This window comes from Podarcis melisellensis (genome assembly GCF_964234715.1).
Source record: "Podarcis melisellensis genome assembly, chromosome: 8".
NCBI lineage: Eukaryota > Metazoa > Chordata > Lepidosauria > Squamata > Lacertidae > Podarcis > Podarcis melisellensis.
In genome coordinates this window covers 60,647,141-60,662,155 of record NC_138540.1, presented here as the reverse complement: position 1 = coordinate 60,662,155, position 15,015 = coordinate 60,647,141, and the positions used below count along the sequence as shown (strand labels likewise).

The 15,015-nt window shown below is 42.8% G+C and overlaps 1 protein-coding gene across 9 annotated transcripts in view; it reads left to right on the top strand.

Annotated features, from left to right (window-relative positions):
* The window catches only part of CSMD2 (CUB and Sushi multiple domains 2), a 489,690-nt gene that overhangs the window by 414,750 nt on the left and 59,925 nt on the right, over positions 1-15,015 (top strand). For all 9 annotated transcript variants that reach the window (XM_081921160.1, XM_081921159.1, XM_081921158.1 and 6 more), the window contains 9 exons: positions 1,606-1,724; positions 3,105-3,174; positions 5,047-5,163; positions 7,983-8,192; positions 9,374-9,562; positions 11,820-11,997; positions 12,423-12,568; positions 13,096-13,176; positions 14,093-14,206. In XM_081921160.1, coding sequence (XP_081777286.1) covers positions 1,606-1,724; positions 3,105-3,174; positions 5,047-5,163; positions 7,983-8,192; positions 9,374-9,562; positions 11,820-11,997; positions 12,423-12,568; positions 13,096-13,176; positions 14,093-14,206 — 1,224 coding nt within the window. The remainder of the gene's footprint in view (positions 1-1,605; positions 1,725-3,104; positions 3,175-5,046; positions 5,164-7,982; positions 8,193-9,373; positions 9,563-11,819; positions 11,998-12,422; positions 12,569-13,095; positions 13,177-14,092; positions 14,207-15,015) is intronic.

Genomic DNA, 15,015 nt, shown 5'->3' with positions numbered 1-15,015 from the left:
AAATACAAGATTGAGAAAGGGTATATGATGTGGAATTTAATATAATTTGAAACTTCAGTGTATAAAAGTTAAAATAAAGCCAAGCTTCCAGATCTCATGACTGAAGAAAGGGGCTGGGGGATATGCAGGTGGTGACTAGGGAATGCTCAGAAACCAGAGAAGATCACTGGGTAGAAACTAGAATGGCCATTGCATAAGAGTAGTCGATTTCAACCACTGAGCCTTCGATAATGTGCTACCAAAATGAACATATTTTTTTAAAAAAAGGGAAATAAAGTAGCCTTCATAAATAAAATGGAAAGGTAGGCCAGTATCCAAGATGAAGAGCATGGTGAAAATGCTAGCAGCCTTCCCCAAAATGATGATATTCCAAGTTCTAATATTTCTGAATTAAAATTGGGGGCATTCTTCTTTGATTCCTGCAATGGTTTATTTCTTAGGTGCTCCAGGCAGGAATGAGAGATGTGGCTTGTTAGCTGGAGATGGCAGGGAATGTGTTTTATGCACATGCTTCTTTATGTGTTTTAATGCATGCATAAACCGCCCTTGATCCAAAAGAAGAAGCAAGAAGATGGATTTCAAAGTGGTTGACAGGAAAATTTCAAGATTCCAAAAATGTAACACAAACCAGCAACACAATGCAGCTAACAAGTGGTGCACAAATCACCTGGTGCAGACAGTTCAACTCTATAAGGCTTTAAAGCTCTTGCCAGTTCCCTGGCTGATGCACCATTGATCACAAAGGCGTTAAGTCCTGCAACTCAGCTGCTACCTTCACAGCCAAACGTCTGGCTGAGAACAGCAGAGCAGCTGGACTGCGCCTGCTGCGCCCGTCATAGTGGCTGAAAAGTAAAGTGCCAGTGCCAACCGCTGGAGGGAGTCCCAAGGGAGAGGTCACTTTCAGAAACGAGAGCAGTGTTCTGTTACTTTTCATTCACCAAACAGGGATCAACAGCAGACATGATACACACAGTTCCATACGGAATGTGTACAGGCTTAGTACATCTGGTGGTGCTTTAGAATTGGAGGCTCACTTCACTTAAACCTGGTGGGGGAGTTCTTTTTAGGGCCAAACTGGACACAACACTATCACATCAATGCAGTTAGAATGTCTAGTTTGTAAAATGTAATAGCTGCTGCAGGGTCCTGCTTGAAACATTCCCATAGGCATCTGGTTGGCTGCTGTGAGAACAGGATGTTGGACTAGATGGGCCACTGGCCTGATCCAGCTGCCAGTTCTTAGGAGCAGCACCACTCTAGACTTAGCTGATTAATCAACTGTGTGCCAATAGGGATGGAGGAGAAATTTGTGCATTTAATGCAGACCTATCAAATGTGCACTTCTCAGACCAATGCATGAAGCAAAGCACAGCTTCTTCAGTGGCAGCTAGGTTTCTGTTGTCAGGTTGGTGTGGTTTGGGGGTAATGGCCTCATGGGCCAAATTGAGACTCATGCTGGGACTGATAAGGCCAGAGGTTCTCCTCCCAGCCCCAATCTACATCCTGATTTGTACACTTCTGGCAGAATTCTTGCGCACACACACACACACACACACACACACACACACCAGCTACCCCCATTCACCTCTTCTTGCTTTCTTGCAGCTGTAGGCCTCTCCAGCTGCCCAGAACCCACTGTCCCCAGCAGTGGTCTGAAGATCGGGGAGCGATACTTGGTGAATGATGTTGTCTCCTTTCAGTGTGAGCCAGGCTATGCACTCCAGGTACTGAGTCTTATTGAGTCTGTGAAGTGTTTCACTTTGCAGTGAAAACTGTGGATATGTGAGCTGCCCATGTGTGAGTTGACAGAGCTGACTGAAAGAGATACACAGGGATCTGTGATGTGACGGATTCAGGGGAAAACAGGATGGTTAAGGCATTTGAGCATTGCAAATTCTTATATGAAGTGACCTCAGCTTTGGTTTGAATGTTATAATGCATGAGTGTCCTGGGCTGCAGTAATCAGCTTGATTAAATAAATATTCCAATCTAATGTTCCATTAGATGCTGTGATGTACCTCTTGAGATTAAGACAATATATTTCACTCAAATATTATATACTATAACTATGGGCAGAGTTTTATATGCCAGATCATGGGAAAGTACCCATAAACCAATGGTTTGATGTAGTTGAGCAAATAGTTGGGCAAATCTGGGAACAGACGAATATAATGAATTATAATGAAATTAGCAGTGTTCCTTAAAGACAGTGAAATATATAGTGAGTTAATGAATAGATGGGGTTAAGTAACACAATACTTTAAGAAGGATTTGGGGGGGTTAAGGAAGGCTGATGAAGTTCTAGGCCTAATAGACAAAACAAAAAACTGACAAATTGCTGGGTCTGGATGGCATCCACTTGAGAGTTCTCAAACAACTCAAATGTGAAATTGCTGATCTTCTAGTAAACATATGTAACTTGTTCCTCAGATCAGCTTCCATACCTGAGAACTGACTTCTTCATTCAGTGCATAGTTAAACTGTGGAATTAATGCCTACAGGTAGCAGTGACGGCCACCAACCTAGATGGCTTTAAAAGATGATTAGACCAATTCATGAATGGCAAGGTTATCAATGGCTACTAACCACAATGGTTATGTTCCACCTCCACTAACAGAGGCAACATGCTCAGGTCCTGTTTGCACTCGGTTCCTGTTTGAGGGCTTCCCGCAGGCATCTGGCTAGATGTTGTGAGAATGGGATGCTGGACTAGATGAGCCAGCAGGCTCTTCTTATGTTCTAATGCGATAGATTATATGACACAGATTAGGAAATTGCAGATTAATCTGACAACTAAATTTTATTTTTGAGAAAGAAATCGATCTAGATTATTTAACCACCCTTTTAGCTGTCCAAAGTATTTTTGTGTATATATTGTTTTGGTCTTTAATGTGGTTTTGTACAATTTATAAATATGTGATTTTTTTAAAAAAACAAACCATGTAAATTAACTTAATTTAGGATTCAAGTCTGTGTATATATCTTTTTTGTTTTGGTGGTGCAAAATATAAACTTGCTTTGGTACTCTCACTTCTCATTAGGACTTTTTTTCAGTTCTTCCTCTATCCCACCATCTCATAGTCTGCTTTCCTTCCTTGATTCAGGGACATTCTCACATTTCCTGCATGCCAGGGACTGTCCGGCGCTGGAACTACCCTCCTCCACTTTGCATCGGTAGGAAAAGTCCACCATGAAATTTATTTTAAGACCGTGACATCCTGGAGGGACACCCTTGTAGCCTCCTCACTATTTACTATTTGTTTTCATTTCATTTAAAGGGAACTTGGTGATGTCCTGGCTGCTTAAGGGATCCCTTGGGTGAACCTGAACTGATAAGCTGTTCTGTTTGTTGATTCTGTTATAGTGTTGGGGGACCTCTGGCCCTTTGGTCCAATTAGGCTCACCAGGCCTCCCTGTTTTAGCCAAGCCACACACACTGCTCTATGGCTGTCATCATATATCACAGGTCTGAGCTGAAATATCGTTTTCAGGTACCACCAATCAGCTGGCAGAAACTTGCAAAGCCTTTTCCACAGCACTTCTCAGGCTGAATGCAGAATTTCCTCCTAATGTAAATAGCAGCTTCGGAGGAATGGTTTTCTCAGGACCACTGGGGAGAATAAAGGGTTATAAGCTCTTTTCCCCATTCAACCTTCCCTTTCAGCACAGCTGCACTGGGCTGCAGAAGGATCAGAGTTTTAACCCAAAAGCCTGATAAGTAGGTTCCCATTTGCAAAACCACAATGTAAGAAGGTCCGATGGTCTGCAAACCAATATTGCAAACTAGAATATTGGTCTGCAATGTAATTGAGTTAGGCAATTCGGCTTTATAACAGCTGAAATCAGAAGCCCATTTTCCCACGAGAGTTTGTCTTTCATTGCTCCTTTTGAAAATCAGGATGCTTAATTTGGTGCATAAATATGCATTTGAATCTCAATCTGTTAGCTGCAGATCCCGAATGAGAAATTGCCTTTGACAGCTACACACACAAAGGCGCACACCATTTCATAGCAGAGAAACTAGATTGGAGATTTTTCAAATATTTTTTATGCCACACTTAGAAAGGCAGAAGCGATCAAGCTTTGGTGAAATGTTCGTGAGTCCCTACAAGCTCGACTGGCTGTTTCTTCTTCTTCTTCTTTAATCCAGATGTTATCCTTTTTTAATAATTGAGGAGGAGTTCCATTTAAGTAGACATCAAGAGGGTGGGGAGTTAGAGACTAGCAAAGTCAGCAGAAAAAAAATACATATAATGAGCCATTAAATGGAGGGAAATCTGTGTTGTCAGTGTCAGCATAGATTAAAAGCACAGGCCTCCATGTTCTATTTTAGACTGTGCAAGGGGGGGGGGACCCAAGAGGATTTGCGGAGACTTTCATAGGTGAATGAATATAGAGGAATTAGGAACAGAGAGAGCCCTGAATTTAGGTTTGGGAAATGAAAACTGGACTCTGCGGTTCAGGTGAGAAGGGTTATGGTGGTGGAGCTAAATCTCCCGAAATTACCCACCTCCCAAAAATCAGTAGTGAAATTGGGAGGGTAGGGGCTTTATGCCATATATTCTCTCAGAGGGCTGGTTTTTACAGTAGTCTGAAGTAAGGTGAAGAAGAAAATAATTTGAAATGGAGATGTTGGGGATTGATCCTGAGACATTCTACACACAAAGCACGTGTTCCACTGCTGAGCAGTGATCCCTTTGCCTGTGTCCTCAGGATAAAGGACAAACAATATTGTAATAGGTTTATTTTTAAGTGGCAGCCTTCAGCCTGGTGTTGCTGGGGATTCCAAGAAACGAAATAGTGTAGTTTTGGAATTGGTGGTTAAAATCAGCACTGTTTTAAAAGGTTCAGTCTGCCATCTTGATTCCAAATGGCATCCAGTTGTACCCAAAAATATATGAAAACCTGCTCCTTGATCTCAGGAACCATCATGCAAAATTATGTTACAATGTCTTAAGATGTGTCCAAGGGTTTTGCAAACAGATAAACAGCTTTCCAAAATGCAGATATTTGTTCCTGGCCACCTTCTTCTTGCTTATCTAACAGCTCAGTGTGGTGGGACCATGGAAGAGATGGAAGGTGTAATTCTGAGTCCCGGCTTCCCAGGAAACTATCCTAGCAACAGCGACTGTACATGGAGGATATCCCTTCCGGTGGGGTTTGGTAAGAGAGTGCCCTGTGCTGTTCGCATCTCATCAAAAGCCTAATGAATAAACCTATTTGCACTTACTGTTGTTAGGCTGACCTCAGGTTTAACAAGTTTAGGGCTTGTCTACACAGGGCTTATCCAAGCTGACCTTTTCCACCACCCTTTCCAGGCACAGGTCCCTGCTTAAAAGCGCCATGACTAAGGGTTTTTTTTGGGGGGGGGGATGTTGCCCCAGAACTTTCCCTATGAAAATCTGCTCTTTAGCACTTAATCAGAGCAAATGTCTATGGGTTTTAATGGGGAAAGCTCTGGAGCAAAGAAAAGGGGGGGGGTGCTCAGACATGGAGCTTTCAAACACAGGCCATGCCTGGAAAATGCAGAAGAAAGTAAGTGGAGATAAGCCATAGTCTGAAGTTGTAGAATGGGTTGTACCACTTAAGACAGCAAGTTGGGGGTGCCATTTTTAAATGCTTATCCTTTTATATAAAAACCCTGTGCAAGCAACCGCTGTGCAATTTAAAAAATGAATAAATTAAATAATAGAAGGAAATCATAATGATATGGAGAAATCATTCTAACCATTCTAACCCAGTCTGCCCTATCTGAATCTATTAAATTTCTTATGCAGGGAAGCATCCAGAAATGGAATTCTCCACCTATAGTTTGAAATGGTGCAGTCCATTATATCACCTCAGGACTCCTCTACCTTCTTTCTTCTGCATTATGTAGAACTTGATGGCTTAAACCCAACCTTCGCCAGACTGGTTCCCCCCAGATGTTTTGGACTACCACTCCCATCAGCCTCAGCCAGCACTGTGCTTGCTGATAGGCTCTGTAGTCTAAAACATCAGGGGAAACCAGGTTGATGAAGGCTGCTTTCACCCCCCACACACACACCTCATTCTTAGAAACTGTCCTCCCTTCATTGAGGGTTTCTTTTAAAAATGTAGTGGCTGTTACATGCTATAATTTACATGTTGTGATCTCTGAAGTTAGAGAAAATCAAATCCACTCTAAGGGCAGGGCATGCCTTTGTCCCATATAAATCAACTTTTTAGGAACAAAACAAAAAACTCATGATCAGTTAGCCAAATTTGGCCAAACTTAACCATTTTTAAATGAATGTTGTATTTTTTTATGTGTCTGTTTACTTATTTATTTTATTCTTTGGATTTTGTGCCTGTCATTTACCGTAAGGTCCCAGGGCAGGTTGCGAGGAAACCATGGTACAACTTAAAATTAAATAAAACCAATAGTTAATACAACACCAAAACTATAATTAAAAGGAAGAGAATAAAGGTAGTGTCCAAAGCATATATCTCAGCTGTCAAAAGGCCAGGGTAAAGAGGCATGCATGTGTAATAGGAGTGGGTAGGTGACAAATTGTGATAAAAATAAGAACATTTTTAGTTGGATGCAAAAGTTTCTTATAATTAGCTATCTACAATATGAGCACCAAAGGGGGTTGCGCATCCCTGGACCCAACCCCAAATGGTGAGGAAGCTCCAATAATCCATATTCAGAGGGTGCAACAGATAGGAAGCAGGAAAAGAATATGGAAGTTCAAAGTAAGTGTCTAGTGCAGTGTTGGCCAAACTTGGCCCTCCAGCTGTTTTGGGACTACAATTCCCATCAGCCCTGACCACTGGTTCTGTTAGCTAGGGATGATGGCATTTGTGGTCCAAAAACAGCTGAAGGGCCAAGTTTGGCCAACACTGGTCTAGTGGCTTCCCTCAATGACAAACTGCCCAGACTTGAGGGAGAGCAATCATCAGAGAGGCATCCTCTCCAGAAACATCTGGTTCCCAGGATCCAGGATGATTATGTTCTCTGGCAGTGCTTCCCCTTTCACCCTTTTAACCATAAACCTTTTGGACTTGTGCCAAATATATGTGCCTATATTTTTAACTGTGCTTCCATTACACTCATCACATTTGCAGATGACACCAATCTGGGAGGGGTAGCTTATGCTGCAGAACACAGAATCAGGATTCAAAATGACTTTAACAGATTGGAGAACTGGGCACAAGCTAACAAAATGAATTTTAATAGGGACAAATGTAAGGTTTTACAGTTAGGAAGGAGGAAGCAGCTGCACAAATATAAGATGAGGGGCACCTGGCTTGCTACTAGTACGTGTGAAAAGAATCTAGGGGTCTTGGTAGATCACAAGCTTAGCATGAGTCAACAGTGTGATGCAGCAGCAAAAAAAGCTAATGCTATTCTAGGCTGCATCAACAGAAGTATAGTGTCTGGTTCAAGGGAAGTAATAGTACCACTCCATTTTGCCTTGGTCAGACCACACCTGGACTACTGTGTCCAGTTCTGGGCACCACAATTTAAGAAAGGATATTGACAATGTGTGCAGAGGAGGGCAACCAATATGATCAAGGGTCTGGAAATGAGGAGCTGGGTATGTTTCGGGGATTACAGCCAAATTCTATACAGTTTTGTCGAGCCCAGGGATAGTTGAGGAATTTGATCTTTGCAAATCTTTCTGAAGTGAGCTGCACTTCCCATACTAACATGCAGATCTGGACATAGCTATCTGTTGAATTTTTGTTACTTTTCTGAATGTCATGACACAGTCCTCATTTCAAAAAAAATGAAATACATTAAAATGTGTATTGAGGGGCATTTGAAAATAAGCATTTAAATGTGAATTTTTATGCATATTTTAAAAATAACCATTGCAAATTAATGTGGAAATGATCTTAAAGTTGGGCACATGTGAACATGAGAGTGTCCTGCGCTCCTAGTTGAGCCACAGTCCACTTTCTGGCTGGGACCCTGGAATATACCTCCTTTCTCCCTCTTTCCCCTTGTCATACAGGTGCCCACCTCCAATTTTTGAACTTTTCCACCGAGCCTAACCATGACTTTGTTGAAATCCGTAATGGGCCGTATGACACCAGCAACATCATCAGCCGGTTTAGCGGGAGTGACCTCCCAGGCTCCCTCCTTTCCACATCCCATGAAACCACCATGTATTTCCACAGCGACCACTCACAGAACAAGCCTGGCTTTAAGGTAGAATACCAAGGTAAGGAGGAGGGAGCCAATGAAGCTGTGGATGATGCAGCCAGATTGCCCTTGAGGCTCGTGGAAAGAGTGCTCAGAATGCGAGAGCCACTTCTCTAATTTTGAAGTCATATCTCGAGGCTTTAATCCAAGCAACTATAAAAGGGTTACATAGTAGCCTGGCTTAATCCTAATAGCCAGGGCCTGTTCACCCTGCCAACACAGACAAGTTAATTCACAATGTGTTTTCCTGGAGGGCTTCTGCACTCTGCCTAGGGTTTCAACCTGACCTGAATTTCTTAGATGCTTGGAGACCTCATAATTGTTGCATCAGAGGAATACTCTGTCCCAGTGGTCTTTTGTCCAGGCTTTTTCCTGCCGCTCTTATTCTGGTTCTAATTAGAAGCACAGAAAGCTTTGGTGTCTGTCTACAAGTTTTTAGAATTATTGTTGCTCCTTTCTAAAGAGGCACTACCCCAAACGTAAGCACCCACGCACACCCCAAAAGATTGCAAACTAAATTTTTGACACTGGGAGAGAAAACAGGGGGGTAGAGAGGAAGGGGAAAAGATAATAAGGGGGCCTATATATGTGAGCCTATGCAGTTATATGTCCTAAAGCACAGATTTGATTGGGAGTGAGACCAGGGGATCTAAACCAACGAGAAAAGGTGGGTCTTGAAAAGGGACTTAGGTTGCAGTCCAAACCTATGATCTTCCAGGATGAGTGGAGTTTGTAATAAGTGGATCTTCCACTGAACCAGCTATTCAACCAGGGCTATGTCAACTGATGTCCCCCATCCAAGCTCACCAGAGATATGCTGGTGTAAGTCCTCCATCCCAGCTCAGTTGAGGCAAGTCTCCAATAAAGGGCATTCCAGGGGAGTGCCAGGGGTGGGATGGGACAGGGGGGTGAGGAGGGCATTCAGAGGGTACGTGCTACCATGGATGACTTACTGTCTTCTGACACACTCTGCATTATTAGTTCACTGCATTATTAGCAAGGTTTCTTCTAGTGATCTTAAGTGAACTACAGAGCCATTGTAAGGGGAAGGTGGTCCTTCAGCATCCTGGACACCAGAGACCCTGAAAAATAGACTGTGTGTCCCCCCAGAGTTGCTTGTGTCCGGGATGCCTCTTATGAAGCCATGCTAATAAATGCTTAACTTAAAATATGTCACCTCTTGTCTCATTTGATTTCCAGCTTATGAGCTACAGGAATGTCCTGACCCCGAGCCCTTTGCCAATGGCATTGTGAGGGGAGCCGGTTACAGTGTGGGCCAGTCCATCTCCTTTGAGTGTCTCCCCGGCTATCAGCTCATTGGCCACCCAGTATTGACCTGTCAACATGGAACCAATAGAAACTGGGACCACCCATTGCCCAGGTGTGAAGGTATGGCTTTATTGAGTCACTTCCCAAAAAGGAAAACACTAAGTAGAATAATAGAAGCATAACCACACCATCACACCCACCACTCCCGTCCCCCTCTTTCCCCCCTTTTCTTCTTCTTCTTCTTCTTCTTCTTCTTCTTCTTCTTCTTCTTCTTCTTCTTCTTCTTCTTCTTCCTAATTGTTTAAACCAATTCATAAACCAAGAACCCATACATTGACCACTAATATTGAAACATATGTTGTAGGTATTTTTCCACATTTCTTATGCTATTTTTGTGATATACATATGACATGAGAAAACTTGGTATGCTTATTTGTATAACATTATTCTTGTTTATAAAAACCAATTTTTTAAAAAAGGAAATTCCTTGAGTGGGCACAAAGGAAGAAAGATATGTCTCTCCCCCCTTCGCCAGCAACGTTTTATCTCAGTATTTGACTACAAGTAGAGCCCTGCTGGATTAGGCTAGAGGACCATCTAGCCCAACATCCATTCCTCACACTGGCTAACTAGAATCAGGCTAGATGACCATCTAGCCCAACGTCCAATCCTCACACTGGCTAACTAGATGCCTATGGGAAGCCCAGAAGCAGGACACAAAATATAGCCGTCCTGACTATGAGACTTCTGATGTTCAAAGTGTGGGAAAACTGGTTGGTTTAAACTCTGGTTTGTAGAAACAAGCTAGGTCAAGCCATGGTTTATGATCCCATCTCCTGTTACAAACCAGAGTTTCAACTAACCAGAGTTTTACCCCATTTGAACAAAACCAAAAATGCTGGTTATCTTAAAACAGGAAGTGGATCCTTCCAATCTTCTTCTTGTGGCCACACTGTGGAGGTGAGAGGAACAGAGAAAACACAAGCGTAAGGCTTGCTTCTGCTCATGCACGTAACACTAAGCTATGGTTTAGCATCAAGTTTGGCCCTACCATTAGGCAGAGTCAGGTGGCAGGTGCTGGGAGGGGGGCAGTGGTTGGTAAAGTATTGGGGGGGAATTTTGTGTTCCCTTGATCCCCTAAACTAACCTACTTCTTTCAGGTGTAGTAGAAATTGGCTTTCCAGTCACCAATGTAGAAGCAATATTCATCTGCAATCCCAATTGGCTTCTCTACATAACATGGAGTGGGCACCATCTTGATCTGGCCCTTGGGCAGCAAAATGCCTTGAGCTGACCTTGTTTCACATTACATCTGAAATAAGCCATTATATTTTTCCCCGAGATACGACTGCTGAACCCTTCCCCTCTCCCCTATGAAGGCAGCCTTTCCTTCCTGATCTCTCTCCCTTCTTCTCCTTTTGGACACCCCCACCTCCATTAGGATGATTAGAGTGGAGTTTTATTGTTCTAAGTGAGCTTTTGCCTTTTCACATTCAATCAGCCATCAAAGTCTGAGCAGAACTAGGAGCCAAGCAGCAGTATAAATAAGGTGGAAGGAACGGGGCTTTGATCACCTTCTTGCTTTGTGCCTTTGACATCCATCTTGCTGTGCTGGAGTAAGTTTAATGACTAACTCCTTGCTGCTCCACTTGCTGAGAGATGGCTTTCCAGCAGTCACACCCCATGGATTTTGTCAGCACATGCTTCTCAACCACCCAGCGTGGGTGGCTGCCATGATTCCAAAATGCTGCTAACTTTTTGGTTTTATGAGCAACACATCCTTCAGACAATCTTTTGATTAAGAAACTTCAAGGAACTGCACAGGGACTTTGTTCCCCTCAGCCACTGGGATGACCATACCTCCCCTGTAAAGTTGGAGTGTCGTACCTGGGATGGTGAACTATCCCTAAATATAGGGACATTCTGGGACATCCCTTTAACAAGGTTTAATGTTCTCCCTTCTTATTCATTAGAAGACAGATACAGTGAAGCCCAATAATAATAGTGACAGCACTGAAATGGAATCTATCTTGCATCCCCCTTTTTACTGTGGTTTCTCTCAAGGTCTAATATATCCCATTATACAATCCCTTCCTAGTTGCTCTTTTGATCACTTTGCTTCAGTAAGTCAGCCACAGAGGCAAAGTTTTTGAATATGACCATTCTTATTAGACGTGATCCTGACTAATGAGTTGAAAGTTCATGGAGAGAAAAGGTAGGTCATGCCGTACCAAAATCAGGCCACTCCTGATTTGGAAGGTTATTTATCTATAGAATTGTAGAGTTGGAAGGGCCCCTGGCGGTTGTCTCGTCCAACCTGCTGCGATGCAGGAATTTACTAGACTTCTTTTTCTCTTTCCTGTCAATCAACATGCAGTTCCTTGTGGAGGAAACATCACTGCACACAATGGCACTATCTACTCTCCAGGATTTCCCAATCAGTATCCCAGTTCCCAGGACTGCACGTGGCTTCTTACTGTGTCGGCTGGATATGGCATCTACCTCAACTTCACCTTGCTGCAAACAGAGCCATATAATGACTTCATCACCGTCTGGTAAGAAGGACATGCAGACTGAGAAAGCCCAACAATGGTAGTTCAACTTGAGTAGAGGCCACATGAGTGTGGAAGAGTCAAAACCATGGTTGATGTGTTTCATCAACACAAGGACTTCTGCTTGTGCAGTGGAAACCCACACCCTACACAAACTCCATGCCCTCTCCAAATCTGCTCTAGAGGTATGGAAGGAGGAAAAGGGCAGGAAGCCTGCATTATTGTGACCCGGCACAGTTTCAGTTCCCACATCCTCTTAGAAGGCCCTAATCCTGCTGACAGTCATTCAAAGCTGCAATAAATAAGGCATCTGGAGCTTTTGGGTGGGAGGCACAGGGAGCCAGCCTCTGATGCACAACATTCTCACTTTGACCCATGCAGTTGCCGTGCACTTGTTTTTTCCATTCATCTTTCTTCTTTCTCTTTAGGGATGGTCCTCAGCAGACAGCCCCACAACTGGGTGTTTTTACAGGAAACTCTGCTAAGAAAGCCACCCAAAGCTCTTCCAACCAGGTCCTCCTAAAATTCTACAGTGACGTGGCCAACGGAGGAGTCTTTGCGATTCACTATTACGGTCTGTACAGCTCACTGACATGCTGACATCTGCTATGATATATATGTCTTTTTAAACCATTGCATGCAACATTTGTCGGGCACAGTGTCGTTTACATATTTATTTAAGCACTGATAAGCTGCATTCCTCATTGAAAAGTATCTGCGGCCAGAGCATACAAAAGCCCACCCTTTGCTAAACTTTATCAGCTTGCCCAGTTGTCAGGGATGATGGGAATTATAATGCACCAAACTTCTGAGGGGCACAGGTTTCACATGCCTGGCATGACTGGTTTCTATAGTGCAACAAACCTACTTTAAAAAAAAATGTTTTGTCCTTGCACAGCAGCAACAACAACAAAAAGATGAAGCAGGTTGCATTTGGAGGTGGGGATGGGTAGGATCTGTCTCAGGTAGGTTGGATGGTGATAGATCTTCAGACCTATGGTTTCTGGTTTCCTTGCATTTAAACACAAAAGGCACATGCAAATCCATATAGCTAGCAATCTGGAATTGTGACATATCCTGTTCATTCCCCTCTCTTCTCAGCCTATCAGCTTTCAAGATGCCAACCTCCAACCATGGTCCCCAATGCTGAGATCATCACAGAGAATGAAGATTACAACATAGGTATTGACTGCATGACTTGCATCTCTGGCACTTGCTCTGTGGTGTTTTCTGTATTTTCCTTAACAGAATACAATTCCCAAGATACTTTGGGGGAAGACATGGCTGTTAACGTGATATATGAGTATTTTAAATGTACGGGGTGAATGTGGCATTTGTCATTAATTAACTCAAGTTGAGTTGCCTAGTTGCTGTCCTTGGTCCTGCAAACCAAGTTGGCAGCATGTCAGGTTGTGCTGAGAGTTGTTAGGCGACTCCATAATAGTGTTTTGCATGCAAGGTAAAAGTGATTTACATGTTTGGACCATTCTAGCAGGCCAGGACTCACCCACCTCATTCAGCTGTTGATTTAGAACCAGGCTTGGGGGATGGATCTCTATCGTTGCAGCAGTGGCAGGATTTGGAAGATAAATGGGGCTGGGGTTGAAGGGAGGTGAGGGGAAAACCTCACCAGACGAAGACACAGAGAGCAATGAGGCTCGGCTAGTGGATGTTTGGTTGCCACAGACAGCTGGGGAAGCCATTGCAAAGTAGCTCAATAAATGTTACGTTGCTACCTTTTGTGGCAGTACTCTCTAAGGGCACAACTGTGGGGCAAGGATTTCTTGCATTAAAAAAGGTGAGGAAGCAATAATGCAGGAGGACTTTTTTGCTTGCAAAAATCTCTATATTAGGCAAAAATGCATGCCAGTATGTGGAGAACTTTGCACTAAAATGCTGGTGAATTTTCATGAGGACTGTTGTGGAAATGTAGAGAACTGAACTTAACACTGTAAAAACTAAGTGAAACCAGAATTTACAGATTTGTCCTTCAGTAAGTCATTCTTTCTAGTTTGACCACAATCTGATTTTCTTCATTGGGGGATTTGCCCCTTCTGCTGTTGAAATGCATTTTGAACTCCCATGTCTCCTTCCCCAGGTGATATCATTAGGTATCGGTGTCTTCCTGGCTTCACCTTGGTTGGAAATGAGATCCTGACTTGCAGGCTTGGTACTCACCTCCAGTTTGAAGGGCCTCCCCCAACTTGTGAAGGTAAGTCTTTTAGAGGTTACTGTGGCTCTTGGAAGGGCCCTGGGGGAGACAGGAACTACCGGGCAGCACATGGGGTTCAGTGGATTTTTTTGTTAGTTTTAAAATCTTTTCTAAGTGTACTAAAGGCAAAACAAACAACAGCTATATTAAACACATAAAAATATCAAAAGATACAGCAGTTATACAGAAGCTCGACAGAAGAGATTGATGATACCTTAATTGCAGTGTTCCTAAAACTTGCAGACTGATATTCTCTTGTGGAAATTAGGAATAAAAAGAAATTTGGTATAATTTTATACATGATCCTTCCAAAGTAGGAAGGGCCCATGAAGTAGTGATGGGAGAGACATTTGATTCAGATTGCACTAGGGATGAACCTAACTGATTAGCATTTTCCGAAGCAACGTGCAAACCAAAATACAGTTGTCCTTTAAAATGTGAATTTCTCTGAATTTTACAGTGCAGTTATTTAGCATAGTAATGTGTACAAAGCTGTATATAGTTGGATAAAGTGTGCATAAGATTGAATATGTACTTTTTATACATTTGTGAAAACTAAATAAAAAAGTACTTGGGGAAATTGCATTGCAAAATGTATATTAGGCAAAATTACATACAAAAGGAGAAATCCACACTAAAGTGCTGATGAATTTTCATGAGCAATCCCCCACACAAATATTTTATTGTTTTCACAACTTGCTTTGCATACAGAATTCCCTTGTTCCAGTCTAGGTGGACCAGGGATTTGACTTCCTATGTCCATATAAGACCCTTGAAGGTATATTTACTGTCCTGCTGCTGTTTCTCTG